This window comes from Malaclemys terrapin, chromosome 12 (genome assembly GCF_027887155.1).
Source record: "Malaclemys terrapin pileata isolate rMalTer1 chromosome 12, rMalTer1.hap1, whole genome shotgun sequence".
NCBI classification, from domain to species: Eukaryota; Metazoa; Chordata; order Testudines; family Emydidae; genus Malaclemys; species Malaclemys terrapin.
The window spans coordinates 3,075,702-3,098,492 of NC_071516.1; the positions used below are offsets into that span (position 1 = coordinate 3,075,702).

At 52.7% G+C, this 22,791-nt stretch overlaps 1 protein-coding gene and 1 long non-coding RNA gene across 2 annotated transcripts in view; one reads left to right on the top strand and one right to left on the bottom strand.

The window, feature by feature from the left end:
• The window catches only part of ANGPT4 (angiopoietin 4), a 40,222-nt gene extending 17,643 nt beyond the window's left edge, over positions 1-22,579 (bottom strand). Inside the window, exon 1 of the mRNA XM_054046326.1 lies at positions 21,975-22,579. Within this exon, the coding sequence (XP_053902301.1) occupies positions 21,975-22,289 (315 nt within the window). The 5' untranslated portion in view covers positions 22,290-22,579. The remainder of the gene's footprint in view (positions 1-21,974) is intronic.
• On the top strand, positions 16,575-18,866 carry LOC128847011 (uncharacterized). Its single transcript, XR_008446830.1, has 2 exons — positions 16,575-16,972; positions 18,547-18,866. It is a non-coding gene; the product is annotated as an uncharacterized LOC128847011 (long non-coding RNA).
• Positions 22,580-22,791: the final 212 nt, after the last annotated feature.

Below are 22,791 nucleotides of genomic sequence, written 5' to 3' on the forward strand. Positions count from 1 at the left end.
CTCCTCCCTCCTCCCGGAGCATGTGCCCCAAGCAGGCCAAAGTGCCCTCCATTCACCCGCCCCCCAGGCTGGAGTTTTTCTGTCCCCGCCTCCCCACCGTCTGTGCTCCGTGGGTTAAGCAGATGCAGAGTGGCAGACCCTCGCTATTGCACTCGGCTCCAGTGACACGGCCTAGCGAGCCAGACTGAGCCAAGTCCCCGATGGCGTCGCTGTTTTGCAGCGTGTACCCTGCAGCCCCGGTTCTGGTGCAGGGGGGAACAGCGACTCTCCAGGAGGGGAGCCGCTGTGCTTGCATCTCACTGGTGACTGATCTATTTGGGGAAAATCAAACAAACGGAAATCACTCTGGGAACAGCTGGGAAATGTCTCTTTTTAGCCACTCAAGATCAGGTGACACCAGCCCCGCAGGCATTGGATGGTCTTTGCCAATGTAAAATAAATATGTCGGTTCTCTAAAGGGACCCCTTGGCCTCACTGGATAGAAGATACTAAACACTTGCTGTGAAATCCTGGCCCCACTGAAGTCAATGGCAACCCTCCCCCACATTGAATCAATGGGGCCAGGGTTTCACCCAGGATGGTTTGCTTTGTGTCTCAGTGAGGTGGGAGCAGAGGCAGGATTCACAGTTGGCCGGGGGCTGGGAACATGGAAGGCAGAAATGGAAAAGCCCTGATTGGGCCAACGTCACAGAAGCGGACACTAAATCTGGGCACCTGAATCCTCGCCGAACAATGGCAGCTGGGCGGAGAGACACAGAACTGAGCGGGCGGCCTCTGAGCCAAGTTCATTTATTATCTGCATATGCAAATCAAGCAGCTAGCCACCTCACACTCTGTTTTGGAAACACGAACTCCGGGCTGTTTTGTCAGCTATCTCACTTCTCGATAGTGCAGGACGTTCCCTACAGAATGTCTCCTCTTGCTCTTTCAAATCAACTTCCACCCCCTTCCCCGGGAGACCATTCTACGAGCCAAGGGCTTGTCTAGACCAGGGAAGTTGGCACTGGTGTTAGCAGCGTTGTTATATTTGGGCCAACCCCTAATGGGGAGACCCTGCCCAGGGGCAATTGGAGCGTTTGCTGGTGTGACTTGTAACTAGATTGGTGTCCCTAGCCCAGTGTGAGTAAACCCAAGCTAGACAGGGCTAATGCACCTCATTCCAGTTCATTTCACTCTAGTTCAGTCCTGTATAAACCACTGGAGCTCGTCATACTAAGCACACACATGTGTATGTGTGTCATCCTGTGAATGGATGAAATATACACGTCTCCATGCGTGTTTCACGTGTTTCCATACATGTTCATCTCCATGTGAGTTTCGGAGTCATTCCCAGCTCTCTAGCTGGCTATGGGCCGAGGAAGGGAGTGTGGAAAGTTCATATGCAGAATATTTGCCCTGCTGGCTGTCTGCTGGCCAGCACTGTCACAGATCTCTTAATCCCCTTGTAAAGAAGCTCATTTATCCTGAACAGCTGTACACGATCCAGCCAGGAACGAGGGTGCAGCCACATCTCTGATGCCTGCACAACTCCTTTGTGGGGATCTTTTTAAAGCTGGGAAGAAGCGTGGAGTTTGCGCTACAAATAAAAATCAGATGCTACTTCCTCTTTCCTAATCCATTGGGGAAATGCCTCTCCCGAATGCTTTCTATTCTTAGGAGGATTTCACATGAGGTTTCCGTTCAAATGAATTCCAGGGTGCACGTTTTGAGCAGGGACGTGATCAGAAACGGCACATCAAACATAAAGTTGCTAGGCCAAAGGGAAGGCGAAATTGGAAATGTGTTCGACCCAGCTGTGGTCACAGAGCTGGGAATTTTACCCTGGTGTGAAAGGAATCCAAGCTCATGAAAAAGGCAAAGGGAATTCTCTTGGGAGAGAGCCAGATTTGCAAAGTCACACAGACAGGATAGCCTTGGGGACTAGCAGTTCTACGGTATTGTGAAGGAATCTCCCATTGGTTCTGTAGAGCAGAGCTGCTGAGAACGGTCAAGGCTCTGGAAGGTGGGCTGGCCCTTTAGGTATCCTGAGCCCAGTCCCTGGATGGCTTTGAAAATCAGGCCCGAGCACTGAAACCTGACTTGGAGTTTAATAGGGAACCAGCCGAGTGAGCCCCCTCCAAGGGTGAGAGAAGTTCGGGAGCCCAGTCGTATTGTCGAGGATACGACCAGCGGGGCACATTCTGCAGCAGATGCAGATCTATCCAGGCGGCTGCTTTCAAGCCAAGTCGCACAGCATTGCACTACCTAAGCCTGGCGGTAATGAACATGTGTATGACTGAGACCCTGTCATCATCCCACAGGCCAGCGTGCCAGCTCCCAGCTAGCCACAGACGGCACAAAGCGCCTGGCAGCCAGTGCTATGGGAGAGTCCTGAGCCTTGGGGGGGGGAGGGATAGCTCGGTGGTTTGAGCATTGGCCTGCTAAACCCAGGGTTGTGAGTTCAATCCTTGAGGGGGCCACTTGGGAATCTGGGGCAAAATCAGTACTTGGTCCTGCTAGTGAAGGCAGGGGGCTGGACTTGATGACCTTTCAAGGTCCCTTCCAGTTCTAGGAGATGGGATATCTCCATTATTTTTTTTTTTTTTTTTTTTTTTAAAGGGACCCCTATAGTGCAGGATTCTTTGAAAACTTGGGGACAGATGACCGAGGCTGGAGGAGATCTGGTGGCAGCAAACTCTTTGAAATATTCCCCTCTGCCTATTAGCATAAGCCTCCATCGTGCTTGGGTTTAGCTTCATCCAGCTCCTCCTCCTCCTCATCCATGGGGGATGTCTGCTGGGCATGGGGAAAACTGGGTGCTGGCGGATCAGCCCCACTTCCTCCTGTTCACGCGTCTCGTGGCAGAGCAAGGGCAGAGAGAAATTGAAAGTCGATGGGATTTATTTCGCTCGTCAGCCCTGTGTTTGTGCAGCGCCTGGCGCCGCGGGCCCCGGAGCACTACGGCAATGCAAACAATAAAGAAGAAGAATCCTGGGAGCTAGGTGCCAAACTCCCACCTGTGCTTTAGAAAATGTCTCCTGGACTCGTTGAATGGGAGTTTCCCCGGGACGCTGATCCTGCCTGGGTTGTTGCAGTTTGATGGGTGAAGCGCAGCATGTGTGGACCACAAGCCCTGCAGCGTAGTCAGCAGTCCCCTCCATCCTGGTGGAGTCTGAGCCAGGTTTTAGAACCGCTCCTCCCTGCAGACTCTGGGAGGCAGAGGCTATGTTAACTAGTTTTCCAGCTGGATAGCTAGGAAGAATAAAAGTAAAAACTATTTCCCCTACTGTTACTCACACCTTCTTGTCAACTACTACAAATCTTTTTTTTCTGCTGCTGCTAATAGCCCACCTTAACTGATTAGTCTCGTTAGAGTTGGTATGGCAACACCCATTTCTTCATGTCCTCTGTGTATATCTATCTTCCTACTGTATTTTCCACTGCATGCAGCTGTTGAAGTGGGCTGTAGCCCACGAAAGCTTATGCCCAAATAAATGTGTTAGTCTCTAAGGTGCCCCAAGGACTCCTCGTTGTTTTTGCTGATACAGACTCACACTTGCTGAAGAATACATGGTGAAGAATACATAACCGAGATCTGTCCTTTCTCTGCAGGGAGAGACTCCCTATGGTAGGTGGAGTTCAGGTGCTCAAATAAACTCTCTGGACTTCCTGAGTCCTCCAAACTGGCCTGGGAATGACCATGAGAACGGGCCCTGGTGAGTCGCCCGGCGCCAGTGAGAGAGTATCCTTCCTCGCAGTATTTCAACACTTCCGCCTCTAGCCGTGGCTGCAACCCGGGAGTGAAATCCCAGAACTTTAATAGAGCGGGATTGTTTCTAGTTCAGGTCTGGAAATGGCCAAAAGGTGGGTGGGAGAAGAGGGGGTCTTATTCCCCCGAATCAGCCCTCCTGTCCATACCACTGACTCATTGTGTGATCTTGGGCAAAGTCACCCGGCCATCTCCTGGCCCTGTCCACCCAGTGGGAAAAGGGAGGGATGCTAAGTGAACTCAGCTCTGCTGGGGAAGGATTACCCCAAAGGAATAGATGGGACTGGTAAGGAGTTGGTAACAGGCGCTACACTGGCGCTTGCTGGACTGGAGAGGACAGGGCAGCTGCAGTGAGGGGAATATTCCTCTGTTTTGAGCCCTCTGCACTTGTTTTTACGTGAAGAAATATTGCTGGCAGCCACTCCAGCTCTTGGCTTTGTGAGCTGATATATCCCTCTGCAGATATTCATGACGGGGCTTTGGAATCCCGGGACGGGGAAGCCTGGGGACACGAGCAAAGGGGTGTTTTGTTTTTGCAAAGGCTATTGAAATCCCAGAGCAATGTTAACTCGGGCCACTGGGACGCCCTCTCGGACCACTGCTTTTGGACAGGCGTCCCCAGGCTGCATACGTGCTAAGGGGGAAGAAGCTTCCTATAGCCAGGAAGCAAAGAGAAGCCGGAGAGCCATGTCTGGAAAACATTTAATGAAACTGAATGATTTCTGGAGAGAGTCCCTTCAACCACATCGTTAATCTTGTTGCTTCACAGGGCTAGGGAGTTTTTGGTTTGGGGTTTTGAATAAACAGCTATCTTAGCTGAAGTACAATACGTCCACATGGGGAAAGCCAGTGGGGCAGAAACAATGGCCGATTTCAGAGTGGGAAGTTGCGGGAGACCCTTGGCGTCTGCCCCGGCGCGATTTTGGGGGAGATGGCAGCACACGTACTGGCTGGTGTCTATTTCAGGAGTCTGGGGAACACCCACTCAGTGAAGAGCCAACCGCCCAGAGGGGTAAACTCTGACCCTGGGCCCAGTTTGAAGCTTCGCTCCAGGGAGGAGCTGGGGAACCAGAAATGGGTGTATGCCACCACTCCAGGGAGGAATGCCAACGTGCAGAACCAGCTCAGATGCTTTGGCAGAGGATGGAAGCGACCCCTTGCTCTAAGCAGGCAGCGTAGCAGTAACTGGCTAACGCAGTACGAGGCTTGACTCGGTCTCATTCAGATCTGGCTAGCTGCAGTTTTTCCCGTACAAAGAAATCTCAAGTAAAACCACAGAAGCAACATGTTCCTGTCTGCCCCCACTTTGCTGCTGAGTGCCTGTTGCAAGGGGTGTGGGTGGGTAGTCAGGAACTGCATGGTGCAATGCATGAAAAGGCTCTTCCGTGCACATGCCAGAGGCGAGAAGACAGTAGAGAAACTGAGCGTGGAGAGTGACTGGCCCCGCAGGCTGAGATCCCTGCCTTTGAAAGTAGCTGGGGCATGCTGGCGGGCCCATGCACCAAAGCTCAGGGTTTTACACCGAGTTCCTCTCTCCCCCAGTGGGAGGAGCTGGGTCCTTTAGCTCAGGGCTGAGGTCTGCCGGGGAGATGGTGTTAAGAAAGCGCGCACCGGGGTTCCCACAGCAACCAAACACTCTTGTGGTTTTTGTAAAGCAGTCTCTCTTGGAAGCAGAAATGTTATACCAATAGAATAAAATACAGCAGGATCCAGTGGGCCGGGGAGGGAGGAAAACTGTTGGACACTAGAGGTTGTACCGAATGGACTCCTCAAAAGTGGGTGTGCCTCACCTGGGCAGTGTAATTCCTTCCTGAGAGAGACGGAGCGGCTGCCCTTGAGCGCTGCCAAGCACTTCCCAAGCCACCGGAGCGGGAGAGGCTCAGCTGCATCAGACTTTCAGACCCTCTCACTGATTTACAGCTGGCTGGAGAGAAGCCAGGGAGAGTGCAAAAGCGTAGGAGTGCGTTATCAGAACCTCCCTGGAGGCTCTGTCCACCCGAGCCAAAAAGATCTACTGTGCTTTGCCTGGAAGTCAGGCACTGTTTGTGCTGAGCTGGGCAGCAAGAAATTCTCACCAAAATACTCTTTGATAAGTAGGAGAGACACGAACCCCTTCCCGTAATGCTGCCTGTCAACTGTGTGACTGCTTAAGAAGCAAGGCAGTGGCCCAGGAATTCATTTCAAAGGAATTACTTGTGGGGTAAGATGCAATTCAGTGTAAGAGGAGCTAGATCTGACCTATAGATGGTATTGTACCAGTTCTGCTGGTCTTGGAAGAGGCCAGACGATGTGTGTGTGTGTATTGTCCATGACTGGCTGCCTACCTTTCTATCACTTTCCACTCTAGGATAAGAAGCAATCTGTGGTCTCTAAGCTCCTTACTGCTAGTGGAACAATCACATTGCAAGAGCAGATTATAATGCACCTCTGTCCAAATGGTTGGACTTAGCCTGTGTGCATAAATCCCACCAACCGGGAACGCCTATCTGAACCCCCCTGCCCCCAAACAAGCCAATGGAGTTTGAGTTCTACTACATGAGGGTCATCTAGTCATGTAGTCTAACCTTCTGATTGCATCAGAGCCTTCTCTTCTCTTCTCTTCTCTTCTCTTCTCTTCTCTTCTCTTCTCTTCTCTTCTCTTCTCTTCTCTTCTCTTCTCTTCTCTTCTCTTCTCTTCTCCTCTCTTGCTCCAGCCTGACTTCGTTTAGGCTGCGGTGAGCTAACGCGCAGTGTCGTTGCCAATCACAGCTGGCTGAGGTGGGTGGGCACCAGCTGAAGAGTGCAGAGAAGTCTCGTATGGCGAAGCTTCTGTCTATTTTCAGCAAGCTTCTCTGATGTGAGTAATGGCAGCTCTGCTGTCCCCAGTGCTCCATGTGGCATGGTTCCTGGCGCAGAGGGAATATTTCCTTCACTTTCCATAGATTCCCTGTAAGAGAATCTTTCATAGAAAATTCCCTTTTCCTGCGAAGGGCTCCCTTCCTTCCCGTAACACTCCACAAACGGATCATGTGTTGGCATGTCAAACTGCTTTCCCTCTGCATGTGAGAAGGGTCAGAGGCAAGCTTAGTGACCAAGGGCCCAGCAGTGATGGAGAAAGGAGCAGAGAAGAAAAAGGGAAAATAGTGAATGAATCCAAGAGTCTCATGTGCATGACAGCAGGATCTTTATGTCTTAGGTCATCTCCTATTGATCCGTCCCAAGTGAGGTCATCACAGCTGGTTATGGTCGGAATAATTTTGATGTCACAAGCCAAGGGTTATGAATGTAGGATCTGAAGCCAATTCTGGAACATCACTATCACTCCCGGTGAAAGAGTAGAGCAAACGGTGTAAGGGAACTGACCAGGGCGGAAGGAAACAACGTGTGCAGCAAATGGTCTAGATTAGAAAGGGAAGTAGCGTCCCAGACAACCGTAATGGCGTAGCTGCCTCGGATACAAGACCAAGTGTGGTGGGCAAAGGGAATGATCCAAAGGGCCCAGATCCAGGCTGTTTTTCCCCAACCCAGGGTAAACATCAGCACGGAACTGCCATGATATAACAATGAAACACACTGATCACAATGAATTAGAAAAGCCAAAGGATGGAGCCCAAACTGCGAAGACCATCAGAAGGCAGGTCTGAGCATTACGATAACTGCAGGGTTTATGGTGCAAGCCAAACAACACGGGGGTGGGGGTGGGGGGCCACCCAGCCCAGGAAGGCTTCACAGAGGAAGTGGTCTTGCAGGTGGGGAGTGGAAGGGGAACGAAGATGGGTGCTTGGCAGGTGGGGAGTGGAAGGGGAAGTTAGAGAAAACTGGCTTTTGATAACCACGATTATTACTTATCAATGCTATGAGTTAGGTTCATGGAGGGTAGGTCCATCAATAGCTATTAGCCAAGATGGTCAGGGATGAACCCTACGCTCTGGGTCTCCCTAAATCTCCAAATGCCAGAAGCTGCGACTAGACAACAGGGGATAGATCACTTTTAGATTCTCCTGGTCTGTTCATTCCCTTCGAAGCATTTGGCACTGGTCTATTGGGCTAGGTGGACAATTGGTCTGCCCCAGTGTGGCTGCTCTTATGTTTTATGTTCTTGTGAATGTGCTTGGTGCTTAATTTTCCAGATTGCAACTTAGATGGATACTTCAGAAGTTGTGCCTGTGGCACCCAAAGAGTTACAGGAGCTGGGTTCATGTAACTGAACAAAACAATCCCCACCACGAGAAAGTGTGACTCAGAGTTAGTTGCATGCTGGCAGGTTGCTGCGTGTGCACTGGGGACAGGACCTAGAAGTTGTTGTTTACTCTTTTTAGAGCTCGGGTTGGCGCCATGGTTGCGGAACCCGAGCTACTGGTTCCACTAGCCCTTCTTGTGTAAATCAGGAGTAACTCCTCCCAACGTCCATGGGCGCACAGGACACCAGAATCTGCCCTTAGGCTTGAGGGTTGGGCTGCAGACAAGGCAGACTTTGGAGTCCAAGCACACGCTCTGCCAAGATTCAGAACCTCAGAGAGAATTGCTGCTGGCCAGCCAAGAAACCAGACAATAAGCAGGGAAGGTCAAGCGGGAATGTGGGACAATGACGTTCTCCACCAGGATTCAGCGGAGCTGAAAGGGCTGAGGCAGCTGTGGGGTCAGAGACGGGGCACAGCTGAACTGGAAATGCCCCAAAGCTGCAAAGATGGGACAGGATGGCGCTGAGTGAGTTCCCTGGCTTGGCTGCTCTCGGGCCCCATTTTCCAGCCTGTTGCCTGAGTGGAGAACCAGGCACGGTTTGTTTTTCACTTGCCTTGAAGCAGCAAACGAGGCTGAGATGTCGTGGCTGGTGCCTCTGCAAATGCTCCCATGTCCTTTGCTGAAATGTACTTGGCCATTGTGTACAGCAAGTGACTGGAGCCCAGAGGAGCAGGATGGTTCCCCTCTGCCAGGGTGAAATGATATTCGGGCTGTATTGGCACTAAGGAGCCCAGGACTCAAGGCCTAACCGTGAGCTAGCGGGGGCAGGGGGTGCAGGGAAGAGCATCCATGCTGTAGCCTGGACCCTGAGTCTGAACCCGGGACTGTCCACAGTACAAGTGTGGGGCGGGGCGGGGCGGGGGAGAAGCGACTCTTCTGCACTGATGAACAGAGCTGGGGTAAGAAGAGGGAAGGAGGTGCTGGGAATCCCTGGCTTCTTGATGATTAAACTAGACTGTCTCCCCCCCAACCCCCACCCCCACCCCCACACACTTCCTTTTCTTGTGCACTACACTGATCCTGTTTCTAGCAGAGAAATGGATGAGGCAGAGGGGCTCATTCAATACCCCTGGCAGGGCTGAGCCGGAGCGGTGCATAGAGGGCAAAAAGCTCCATAGGTCCATCAGTGTGTGTCCCGCAGGGCAGGGCAAGGCCTCGCTGTAGGAATTTCTGTCTTTCTTTCCCTTAAATTGCCTTTACACGGTGGCTGTTTCTCTCGGTCCTCTAAGAAGCAGCTGGAAATCGAGCCTGGTGCCAAGTCCCTTCTGTAAAGACACCAGATGTGCCTGGGCCCAGCACCTGGAAATGTTCTGCTGCTTCTTCCGCCCAGTGTGCCTGGGAGCTCCTGCCCGCTCCGGGCACCAGGCCAGGCTTTAGCCCCCAGGCTGCAAGGCTCCCAGTTCGAATCCCCACCGTGGTATGACCCAGCACACTCACACAAGTCCAGCCGCTGAGTGAGCTAATCGGTTACATCTGCTCCAGTGTCTGGCCACCAACTGAGAGACACAGCAGGTGGTGACCAGGATGGGAGCGGCTCCCACGTGCTGTTCCCAGAAGGGGAGGAAATGAGAAGACAAGCAAAGTGTGGCTCCCACTGCGCCAGGCCCAGTGCTGCTCCTCCAGGCCTAGCCAGCTCCGCGGTGGCCGGGAAGCAGCCCTGTGCCTCTGGCCATCACTCACGGGGTTGTGCTGAGGGGATGAGACAGCCCTCCACTGGCCAGTAGGGGACACCCAACAGCCAGGACATGGCTCTGGGCTGGGAGCTTTGCTTCTGAGTCGCTTTGGGCCTCGGTTCAGTGTCACGCTCCAGGCCTAGCAGCTGAGAGGCCTGCTCTGAGCACCCGGCTGTTGCCGGCACAGAGGCCAGGGGACAGCTACAGTGGGGTTCGTTGCCCGGTGTGCTTCGTGTCAATAAACATACCGGGGTGGAGAAACAATCAAAGTTTATTTGAGATCTCAAAGTGATGCAAGGAGACAGGCAAGTCTCAAATCAAGCACACCAGCAAAAACAGTTTCTCTCTTCTTTATACATTTTACAACTAAGCCCCCCCTCTCTACCACCCACCCCTCTATCTCTCCCTTTACTTCCCCATCCCTCTTTACCGAAGGCATGTTTATACATTTAAGCAATTAAATCATTCTAGGGCTATAAATCTAGCTTGTTAGTAACACTCCTCTAAACAGTTATTTGGTTCTGTTTACCCTTAGTTTATTACCCCTTCCCCAGTTAGAAACATGCAAACTTCATCATTATCGTTTGGTACCTGGTATGAGCAAGGTCGTAATTGCTAACTGGCTGTTTACCCATTCCAATTCCTGTCCTTGGCTTTTGAGGTCGATTAGAGTTTAAACATGGAAGAACTTTGGCTCAGGCAGGCCTAGTAACCCCAACACTGCTGCTGGCCCTGGAGCCCAGCCCTCTCCCACGAAAGCTAGTTATGCACCAGAGAAGCTCATTCTGGCCGAGTCCCCTTCCTGCTCCTCTCCTACCCACTCTGGCTGATGGATGCTGTGCAGGAACCGCATGCACCCAAGCTGGGCAAGCAGCAGGCTTTTCTCCCTGTCTCTGGGAATTGGTCCTGCTTTGAGCAGGGGGTGGGACTAGATGACCTCCTGAGGTCCCTTCCAACCCTGAGATTCTATGATTCTGCGGTGCCCCAGTAGCCATTAATCACTCAGCCTCCTGTTGGCGAGCACGCCCCGTCCTAGCCCCAATCCCCCCACTCGTTCCACTCACAGGCTCCACTACATGTTTTTGTTTGAACTAAAATTAATTTCTCCCGCACTGAAAATAGCCAGATGGGAAGGAGGGCCCAGCTGCTCCGACGGCAGATAAAGCAAGAATAACAAACCCAGCACATCCAGCACCGTTGAGAGAGCAGTGGTGTGTTATTCCTGGTGATATCCAGCATTCCTGGGGATCTCAGAGCTGGGCCGGGACCCGGTGAAGTTAACCTTGCAGGAGAAGGTACGGTTGTTTAAAGGAGATGCTATAGCTAAATGCCCACGAAGAAGGATGCAGAGGCTCTAATGAGGAGACAGTGTCTGCCTCTATGGACACTATAGGGATCTGGGGTTTGATTCAAAAGAGAGAACAAGGGAGAAGGTAAATCCAGCAGTGGAAGAGAGGAAGGGGGATGGGCTTTCTCTCAGCCATCCATTCATTCCCAGGACCTCCTCCTCTCACCTGTTCTTGTCTCTTCCTATTTCCCCTTATCGTGGGCGCCTGCACCATCCCTTTCTCCCTCCATTAGTAGCAGCCGTGGGACCGGACAACTTTCAGACGTGGCAAGAGCTGAGGTTTGCCCCAGTGTCCTTTGCCAAAATGGCCTCTTTCTGTGCTGTGGTGCTGTGTGCTGGCTGGCAATCTCCACCCCAGAGGTGGTCGCATGGCACTTAAGCATCTACGTAAAAAGGCCAAGAAAGATTATCAAAAACGTTAGGCTGCTGGGTCCTTGTTTAGGCATCTAAGTAGGTGCCCTGATTTGAAGCGTGCTGAGTGCACCCAGTAGCACCGCAGGACTCAGCACTTAGGAAAATTACGCCTCAGTATGGACGGAGGAGTCTAACGTTAGACATTGATTTTTGAAAATCCTGCTCAAAATGTGAGGCACACACTTACGTGCCTAGGCTGAGATCTGCAAGGCTGACCAGAGTCCCACAAAATCCATTAATGTCCATGGGAGCTGTATGGCTGAAACTCTTAGTTTTGAAAATCTCACCCTTGGTCCCGCTACGTGCAAGTGTTGTACGTGTACACGCAGTCAGGAAGTTGCACACGCATGTTTAGTTAGGCGTCTTTTCGTGTGCAATTCCCCAGTTGGTGCATACAGTCACAGTAACTGTGTATGTGCAGATTAGGTCACGTGCATGCATTCTGCACCTGCCTGCCGAACGTTTTTGAGAATCTGCACTTAAAATACAAAGAGCTCTGAAATCTCATTTTGCCTTTAGAAAATGTTGTGTCTTTTGCTTTTTACACACCACCACCGAGGTACCGCAAGGGGTCCCAATAACTGTGTTTACTAAATACACACAACACACAACTGCTGCTCTAGCTGGTCTTTGGCCTGCAGAACACAGTGAGCGCCACCAGAGGGGTCACACACTAGTTAAAAGAACACAACTCTATTCCTACACACTGTAAATAACAAACAATAAATAAAGTGATCCTTCTTCCCATGCCGTGCACCGTTGAGTGTGCCTTGAATCTCGTGGTTTGGGCACCCCCTCATCCACACTAAGGGTATCCGTCACTAGTGCCTTTGCACACAGTTGCAGGCGCAGAGCGCCAGATCCCCCCTCCTGCGAACTGAGCCCTCATGACAGCAGCTGAAGGGACCTACGAGCCAAAGCACGCCTTGAACTTTCTGGGTAACTGGCAGACGCAGTGTGTGTTTTGTTTTCAAAACCCAGTGCCGCCTTCTACCCCCAGTTTGTTTATTCAGGCCTTGGATCCAATCAAAACAGGTTCCAGTTAAATTAGAGAGGAAAAAAACAACCCCAAAACCCAGAGCCTTTCCGGGAATTGCTGTGCTGGGACGAGGTTATACGGGCACCGGCCTTTGCAGTTCCTCGCTCAGGCCCTGCCATCCTCCCCTCCGTGGCTGGGTCGTTTCTGCAAAGCGACCTGGGAGGTCACGGAGATCTGCAGGCCCCTCCCCTCTGTCCCCCGCTGCTATTAGCAGTTCTTAGCATTACACGAGAGCCAGAGACCCCGGCTAAGATCGAGGCTCGCTGTGCTAGACACCACGCAGCCGTGGAATGGGAGAGAATCCCCTGCCCCCAAAGCCTCTCAAAGACTGTCGTATTATCTGCCCAGGGGATACTGAGGCACAGCGCGCATTCACCGCAAGCTCAGCTCTCTCCTCGCACGGGGCTGGGCAGCCTCTGATCCAGCGGCTAAGGTCTCAAGGAAGGGGGGAGGGTCTTTCCCTTTATCCTGTTGGGTTGGTGCCCCCCACCACCGATTGCATCCGGGTTCCCAGATGGGGTGCTTCTCCGCTGCCCAACAGCTGCCCAGATGTGCAGCTGCACCGTCCCCCCCGGGAATCTTCACCAAGGCTAATATTTTGGCCCTGCTCGTGGGCCAGATTCCAGCTGCACTGCCCCGCCTGCCCCCGAGCTCCGGCTGCCCTGAGCTCGCCTCGGCTCTAGCGCTTTAGTTTTAGCTCTGCTGGGAGGAGCCCTGACTGATCCATTCACACGTGGTCAGGCACATGAGCAGTGCAGGCAGCAATCCAGGGCCGGGCACGGAGATGTGACTCCAACCGGAGGACAGGGCGTTGCAGGGCGTGTCACACAGGCCAGCGTGCAGACACCCCCGGGAGGTGGAGGGGAGTGGCTGGGGCAGCATCCAGTGACATGAGTTCTAAAGGATAATTGGACAATGGTATGTATCCATTGTACCGGTATGTGTCCGCAAGGCTTTCCATGTGGCCATGCCAGCTGCTGCTGTGTGGATATATGAAGAGCCGGGCTAGAAACAAGGGGAGAGAGGTGTGCCTGTATGTCTCCAGAGGAAGAGGGGATTTCAGTTCCCAGCTAGGACGGTGGGTACCCTTCCAAGGATGGCTCTGAACAGGTTTGCAGCAGGATGGAGTTGTGGGGAGTGTGGGGCGGGGGAGAATTGGTTCCCAGACCCCCTTCAGTTCAGAATAGCTCAGGTTTGAACTACAGCTGGGGGACCCACATCCAAACCTCTGGGATGCCTCCAAGTCCGGGAGTTTGGTTTGGCCAAGCCTAGAGCCAGGGGTCAGAGGCGACACTTGGCTTGTGATGACAGAAGAACCACGTGACGGCACAGAAGCTGGGCCATGCTCACAAAGCAGCTGTGTCCTGAGTATCGAAGCAGCGTGATAACCTATCCCAGGTCATGTCAGCATCCTCAGTGCCGCAGCTGTGCTAAAGGGTCAGCTTGATCGGAGCTACCCACATGCTAAGGGCCCCTCTGCCTCTGATCAACGGGAAACTTTCAGGCAAGGCCGGAAATTCAGAGACAAGCCACGGCCTGGAATATGCTGGGGCATCTATAGGGCTTCTTGTCCAGGTCCAGTGGTGCCACTTCACACTCAATGGGTTGCGGCATCGCTTCCTACTCCGGGAGGGAAGGTGTAGCCAAAGAAAGCGGGAGACGCGGCACCTGGGAACCAGGATCTCGGTAAGAACCGTGTCCCCCCAAGAACCCAACACGATCTTGCTGGAGTACTTTAGAACATGCTTTGCCCGCAGCAAAGATGCAGCTGTGGGAATAACAGCTCCCGACAAACGTCAGCCGTCTCACCTCACTGGCAATGGGCAAACACCACGCGGCGCCAATGTAAACAGGAAAGAAAGAGGCCAGTCTCTGCTCCTTACCAAGATCCCTTGCAAGCTAGCAGTGTGCCAGGATGTTCTGTGCCCCATGAGTCTCTGATCATGCGCAGGGGGAAGGAAAAGTCTGAAAAAAAGCCTTTTAATAACACAACTTTCTGAAACAGTGCTTCCTAATTTCCCTGGATGTGGCTTCGTGTTAGGACACCCAAATTAGGGTGCAGCAGTCAGAGCTGGGGACTGGGATCCAGGACTCCTGGGTTCAATCCCTGCCACAGCTGCACTCCATGGTCCTGGGCAAGTTGCTTAACCTCTGTCTGACTCAGGCTTCTTTGGCCTAAGGGTGCTGGGAGATATCCTATCTCCTAGAACTGGAAGGGACCTTGAAGGTCATCGAGTCCAGCCCCCTGCCTTCACTAGCAGGACCAATTTTTTGCCCTAGATCCCTAAGTGGCCCCCTCAAGGATTGAACTCCCAACCCTGGGTTTAGGGAAGATTGGTTAAGCGATAGGAAAAGGGCTTTCAAATGCAGGGCTGGAAAGAGCTGGAAAAGGCCAAACCTTTGGAAGCCTGAAGGAATTTCACAGGTGATTGGAAGGAAGTTTAGTAAAAGCCCCCTCTGCCTGACACCTGCCATGGGTGGGTGCTGCTGAAATCTCAACCCCAGGTCTCTTCCTGTCTTGGGCATAGACCAGAACCCGAAATCTGAGTCCCAGTACTGTGATCCCTTCACAGTAGCAAATGTAGAATCCCATTGTATGGTGGTTCTCCAGAGCTTTTCATTTGCTTTAAATGACAGTAGCATGTAAACAGGGCTAACGCCTGCCTCATTTACCTAGATACTAAATATAAAGAATACCTAGAGAATACTGGAAGTGCTGAGGCACTGATACCTAGTTATCCACCTACATTTTTTGAAGAGATGATCCCCTGACATGCACCTAATCTTGGACTGTCTGGCTCCAAATGTCCAGTGCACAGTGCTTCAGGGAGAGCAGTGCACCTCACCCTGCTGACTGATCACCATTCCCTTCATCATCGAATCAGGGAGACGTTCCTAGCGTGTAGCACCATATGCACCCTGAGCTAACTAGTGCCAAGCCTGAATCAAAATCCTACGTCCACACGCCCACTAATGCTGGGAAATGTCAGACCCGGGTCCTAACTGTGCAGCTCAAGCAAACGCGAAGCAAAGGAATCGTTCCATTGAGAGTGCATATTCTCTTCTGGTTTAAGACTCTGGAGTATTTTCTCTGCCCCGGGTTCTTAGACTCCATCCCGTAGTTTTGTCTGGGCTGGCTAACTTCTGGGGGAATGTCTTCCAGGAAAATAAGAAAATAAATGTGCCACATCTTGAAAGGATGCTCCCGAATTCAGCAACTCACGTAAATACAGAGATCACGTGGCGCACGATGCTTTCCGAGGAAAAGCTTTTTTTTTTCTTCCAGAAAAATTATTAATAACTTTCCAACCTTCTGGAATGAAGGGCCATGTTTGCTGTGTAGTTGGCTTGCTTGAATGGGGTGGGAGGGAAGGTTGGGAACTCTGGCTTTACGACACAGGGAGGAAAACAAGTGAATTTTGTGAACAACCTTAAAGTGTGAGAAGATCAAAGCTCTGTGCGTGTTGTCTGGAAGCAGAAATTTCCCTCTGACTGGGCAGTCTGGCAGAGGCAACTGCAGAGGACGTGCAGGTATTTTTATTGAACCTGACTGGAGCACTCCGGGCAGTCATTTCAGATTTAGCTGGAGAAAGGCTCTGGACGCAGAGACGGCCTCCGTCCCCTCTTCCTCTTCTCACCAGAAGATCCCCCACCTTGTTCCCTTGCGGCAGCTCAATATTTACAGCTCTTTAGGGACCCTGTCCCTCACCCCGGGCCAAGAAGGGATGGAGCTATTTTTGGGTCTGACGCAGGCAGCCGTTTGCACTGCTGACAGATGTGGGGGTCAGATGGCTCTTTGGAGAAACCGTTGAAAGGAAAAGTCTCTTCTTTGCTGGGTCGCTCTTTCCTGTCACCCACTTTCGGGTCTCTCTGGGACCCGAGCTGCAAAATTCAGATCCACGCAGAGATTTCACCCCCTCCCCAGCCGCCTGGAGCGGAGATTTTGGTTTGACCCATGATAGGAACTAGGCTTGAAACTCAGATGTGGAAGGATCTGAGGCTGGATTCTCATGCCCCCAGCCAGAGTCTGAGGGTGTCCAGATGTGTGTGTGTGGGGGGGAGGTGGTGCGGGAGGGGGGGTTGGTGTAGGCCCATCCCTAGCGGTGGGAAGGGGGGGCTGTAATTTAATCTTTGGGGTCGCTGTTCCTATCTCACCTTCCTCCTCTCATTCTCTCTCTCCATCCACACGCATCTGCGCTGAGTACACCCAAACTGCTTCCAAATGCCAGAGGCAAGCAGCACTACGCGATGGGAACTCAAGAGAGACCACGGGCCTGATCTCCCCCACGCCCATGTGAATCTGGAGTAGCAGAGCTGCCTGTTTCCTGGGGTACATCTGCCTTGTCCCCTCCCTGTGCCTCCGGCTCATTCCTTCCTGCTTCTGGAGGGCTCGGGTTCGGTCTGCACTTGCTGGCTCAGCTGGCACAGCTGGACGAGGGCGTCCGTCGGTGATTTTACCTGGGTGCTGCCACTGGTTGGGAGTGAGATCGGCTGCAGTGGTTCTCGCTCCCGTGGGTGCTGCCCTGGAGGTAAGTGGGAACTGAGTGTGCACACGGGGGGGTTCGTCTGTACAGGGCGCTGCATGGAATCTCGTCTCCTTTTCCCAGGAGGCGGCACAGATGCCTACCAGGCCTCTGAGAGGGCCTGCTTTTCACAGTGCTTTTCCAGGCACGGTCCGATGCCTTGTTGGGGTGGGGCTTTGCAGGTGGAGTGTAGTCACCCGTCCCTTCTGAAACTGCACAGTCTGGGCCTGGATTTAGGGGCAGGCCTAGGGTGACCAGATGTCCCGATTTTATAGGGACAGTCCCGATTTTGGGGGCTTTTTCTTATATAGGCTCCTATTACCCCCCACCTCCTGTCCCGATTTTTTACAGTTGCTATCTGGTCACCCTAGGCAGACCCTGGATGACGCTGAGGCTCAAGTCAGTGACAGGGGCCAGCCACAGGTGGTGTAGTGCCTGCAGACATAGCCCTAGGGCCTGGGAACCTCGGGCGGGGTGCGGGAGAGGGAAGGCACTCTGCTAGCGGGACTGAGGTTTCATCCCTGTTGCTGAAATCTCATTGGTGACATCAGAATGGCCATACTGGATCAGACCAATGGTCCATCAAACTCCGTAGCCTGTCTCTGAGACTGGCCAGTGCCAGGTGCTTCAGAGGGAATGAACACAACAGGGCAATCATCAAGTGATCCAGCCCCTGTCAGCCAGGCCCAGCTTCTGGCTGTTGGAGGCTTAGGGATACCCAGAACACGGGGTTGCATTCCTGCTCATCTTGTCTAATAGCCAGTGGTGGATCTATCCTCCAAGAACGTAGCTAATTCTTTTTTGAACCCAGTTATACTTTTGGCCTTCACTAGATCCCCTGGGAACAAGTTCTGCAGGTTGTCTGTGCATTATGTGAAGAAATACTTCCTTATGTTTGTTTTAAACTCGCTGCCCCTTTTAATTTCATCAGGTGACCCTGGTCCTTGTGTTATGGGAAGGGTAAATATCACTGGCCTACTCACTTTCTCCATACCAGTCCTGATTTTATAGATTTCTATCATATCCCCCCTTAGTCGTCTCTTCTCTGAACAGTCCCAGTCTTTTTAATCTTTCTTTGTATGGAAGCTATTCCATACCCCTAATCATTTTAGTTGCCCTTCTCTGCACCTTTTCCAATTCTAATATATCTTTTTTGAGATAAGGTGACCGGAAGTACGCACAGTATTCAAGGTGTGAGCATAGCATGGATTTATATAATGGCATTGTGATATTTTCTGTCTTCTTATCTATCCCTTTCCTAACGGTTCCTAACATTCTGTTAGCATTTTGACTGCCACTGCACATTGAGAAGATATTTTCAGAGAACTATCCATGAGGACTCCAAGATCTCTTTCCTGAGAGGTAACAGCTAATTTAGACCCCATCGTTTTGGATGTATCATTGGGATTATGTGTTCCAATGTGGATTACTTTTATCAACACTGAATTTCATCTATCATTTTGTCACCCAGTTTAGTGAAATCCCTTTGTAACTCTTTGCAGTCAGCTTTGGACTTAACTATCTTTAAGTAATTTTGTATCTGTAATTTTTGCCACCTTACTGTTCCCTCCTTTTTTCAGATAATTTATGAATATGTTGAACAGCACAGATCCCGGTACAGATCCTGGAGGGTCCCTGCTATTTACCTCTCTCCATTGTGAAAAATGATATTTATTCCTACCCTTTGTTTCCTATCTTTTAACCAGTTACTGATCCATGAGAGGACCTTCCCTCTTATCCCATGTCTGCTTACTAAGAGCCTTTGGTGAGGAACTTTGTCAAAGGCTTTCTGAAAGTCCATGTATATTATATCTACAGGATCGCCCTTGTCTACATGCTTGTTGACTTCCCAAAGAATTCTAATAGATTGGTGAGGCATGATTTCTCTCTACAAAAGCCACGCTGACTCTTCCCCGACATATTGTGTTTCTTTGCGTCTGATAATTTTATTCTTTACTATCGTTTCAACCAGTTTGCTTGGGGCTGGAGCTAGATTCACCGGCCTGTAATTGCCGGGATTAGCTCTGGAGCCTGGCGCCATGAGGGAGCCTGTCTCCGCCCTATGAAGGGCTGCAGTGACTCAGAGCTGGGGTTTGCTGCTTTGGAGACTTTACTGACAGTTCTGCTTAGACAAACCGAGTCCTGACAGGGTCAAGAGAACCGTCACTGTCTGACGGCTGGGGAAAGGGCATCAAACAAGTGAGCATCTTGAACCTCTGCCCATTTCCCAGGCAAGCATTCCCACGTGACGAGGTATGTGGATTTCACAGCATTCTCATATGCTATTCCAAGGGTGGATCCTCCCACCCTGAGGGTCAGAGTCAACATGAAACTGCAGCAAGTTTCCTGTGGACAGATTTTGTTGTGTGCCAGGGCTAATCCTGGTCCCATGGAGATCAATGCGAGCTTTGGCATCGACTTGAATGGGAGGAGGAGGAAACCAGAGTCAGCTTTCTGGGGTGAGGGTGGCTCAGAGCTCTCCTTTGCTAACCAGGGAGGATCTTGTTCCGGGCTTGGCTTTTGCTCTGGGATTCCAGCCATCTTGCCACCCACATTGAGCCTAAGTACAGCCTTCAGTCCCCTCACGTCACCCTGGGGGGGTTAAGCAGTAACAGGTCGATAGAGGCTCTCACTACAGAGCTCTCCTCTGGAGCCAGATCTCAAACACCCAGAAGTTTGCTGTTTTAGACCTTGGGTTTGGGTTTGGCCCAGTATAAAGATTTGGGGCCATTTGGATCCAGTTCTGTTTTCAAATATCCTCCCCATCGAAGCTGAGATCTGGAGTGAAGTGTCCAGGCTGCTGTCCGTCGTCCTCTGGAGATCCTGTCCTGCTCTGAATGGGCAGGAGGGTTTGAGGGATCCCATGGCACGCACCTCTTCTCTGATGCGCGGTGACACCCCCAAGGCTGATCCGGCACAGAGCAGGTGTGGAGTACTGGCCACCCTGGCCACAGAGAGGAGTGTTCATGAAGTGTCCCGTCAGCATGAGGCGGGCGCGTATCTCCATGGACACGCCCACACTCAGTCACTTCTTTCCCCTGCCTGCCTGTGAGTACGGCAGCGGGGCTATGGGGACAGGAGGCGCCCCGCCCCTCCGGGCAGAGGACCAAGCCTCCAGTTTAGCCTTAGTCACGTGACCTCCTCTTGCGCTTTCCCCAGAGCCCAGTACACCCACACCACACACAGCTGCACTTGCAGTATCCATGCCAGAGTGTGAGCATTTCCCATCCTGCCTGGCTTCGGTCACGCGAGCCCGTTTCCACTTTGTGACAGGCTCTCTGCTCATCCCCCAGTGGCTGTCTGGACTAATTGGAGTGGGGAACTCCCCTGGGCTGAGTGACAGCGGTGTGAGGAGGGGAAGCCCTAAACTGGAATCAGAACCGGGTTTATCGCTCCTCTGAGCAGGGCCGGCTCCGGGCACCAGCTGAGCAAGCCGGTGCTTGGGGCGGCAGATGGTTGGAGGCGGCATTCTGCCCAATCCTAGGGCGGCACGGCCGCTTTGTTGTTGTTGTTGTTCCGCTCCGGCCGCCCTGTAGGGGGCGGCGGTGCGGAGAACCAGAGCGCCCTGCAGGGCAGTCCTCTTCCTTCCCTCCCCGCCGACCGGAGCGGAGCCCTCGCGGCAGGAGGCGGGAGCGGCGCAGCGGGAGGGGCCGCGTGGCAGCGCCCCTGCTGTAGCCCTGGCCGCCCCCTTCTCTCTCTCCCGCCCGCTCCCTCCCTCTCCCCGCCCAGCCGGTCCCCTTGCACCTGCGCTCCGCAGGTATTTTTTGGCTTTGCCGTTCTGCTGTCCGTTTTGTTTTGTTTTTGCTTGGGGCGGCCAAAAAGCCGGAGCCGGCCCTGCCTCTGAGCTAAGAGTTGGTGGGTGGGGAAAACAATCTCAGTTCTGACCCCCACTCCAAACCCAGTGGGTTCTAGAGATCCGGAAAGAGCTCCAGCCTCTAGCGATTCTAGTTCCACCTGTTTCTGGCAAAACACGGGTTCTGGACGGGTCGATGTCATTCCCTGGGCAGGAGGGACTGTCAAGCACAACCCTTTGGCTGTGATTTGCAATGCCTCTTCGGGGATGCGGCTGCCTCATGGCCAGGAATGTTAGTGGGAAATTGGTGTCCACGTTGACCAGGTGGCTTTGACAGTTGCAGCCTTTATTGTTTGCCTGACACAAGCATCTATTGGGCTAGACCCACGTTTATTGCACTGGCTGTTCTCACAAAAAGCAAAGCTTCACGGAGCTCCACAACGTTTTGCAAAACCTCGCGTTTAAAAAAATGAGACGTTCCAGAGGTCTGACCCAGCCCCCGTCCCTCGCTCTGCCAGAATTCCCCAGGCGTTTTACAATAAACCAAATAGACTCGGTGCCAGATCCTGCATGAAATCAATAGGTGAGCCGAGGGTACGATGAACGCATGGCCGGGCTACAGGCGACAGAAATCATGTGAGAATCCAGCACCAGTCAACATCAAGATGAAACATTAAATAAGTACTGAAGCACGAAACAAGCCTTCTGGACTCAAGGGGGCCCGATTCTGATCGGAGTGCTCCCCCGTGAGACCCCACTACACTCAGTGAAATTGCACAAGAGATGAACCTGGCCAGAGGGATGGCAAGGGGCATAAGCCAGTGCAGAATTCAACCCAGTGTTTCCAACCTGCCTTGAAAGGAGCTAACTTGGGGGTCAAACCAGGAGCCCATAGCTCTGATGGTGCCCAGGTAGCGACAGTCCTATCCCGCCAAGATTCAGGGCATAGGCTAGAATTCATGGGGGCAGAAGCTCAGGAAGATGATTGGGAGCCAGATCATTAAAGGGCTTGGAAGTTGGACCCAAACCTGTGCCCACTGACTCATCAAACTCCCTCTGCCCATCATCCCTCCATTCACCATTCCATTCCATGCCCATCACCAGAGCATCAGGGCGCCTGCCCTGAGGGCAACGAGACGAGGGGCATGGCAGTGGTGGTGAGAACTTTCTCCCCACTGTGGCCCCTCCACCCCCCTGGCCAGGTGCGCCCCTTACCTTCAGCAGCCACTGGGTGTTGTTCTCTAGGACCCTCTCCAGCTGCTGCACGCGCTGTGCGGACCAGTTGTGGGTCTGCAGCGTGGCGGCGGGCGAGTCCCCCTGCAGCGTGTTGGCGCGGAGAGTCGCCCTCGTCGGCGGGCAGGGCTGCGGCTCGGCCTCGGGCAGGACGAAGGTGTAACTGCACTGCCCCTGCTGGACCCGGTGGGATCGCCGCCTGCTCCCGCCACCTGTCGCCCTCCGCTGGCCGCCCTCCGCCCAGAAAGCCACCGTCACGCAGGCAAAGGCCACCAGCTTGAGATTTACACAGTGCATGGTGCTCCGAGACCTCTGCTCCAGCTGCTCCACACCCTGCCCCGGCGAGACCCCACACTCCCTGGTCCTCGCCGAAAGCTGCAGAGCGGGAGGGGCCAGTGCTCTGCCGGCTGCAGTTTTCAAGCCACTGTTTGCACAGAACAAGTTATTGGGCTCTTTAAATGAAGTCTAAATAATGTAATTTTGGCACTTCCTCCGTCCTCGCCCCTCGAAGCAGCCCCAGCCCTCCCAGCCCTTTTATCCTTCTCCTGGCTATGCAGCAGCCTTGGCCCTCTTGCGGGAAAAAACAGTGTTTGAAAACAATACTTCTGTCTTTTTTCTTTCTTAGCCCACTGCAGGGAGCTCAAGTTTCACATGTAATCATCAATGTTCACACACACACACACACACACACACACACACACACACACACACACACACACACCCTGCCTCTGTCCCTCCCCTGAGCTGCCCCCCCCGCTTCCCCTCTGCCTGGACCCTGGCTATCTGCCTGCTCCTCTGA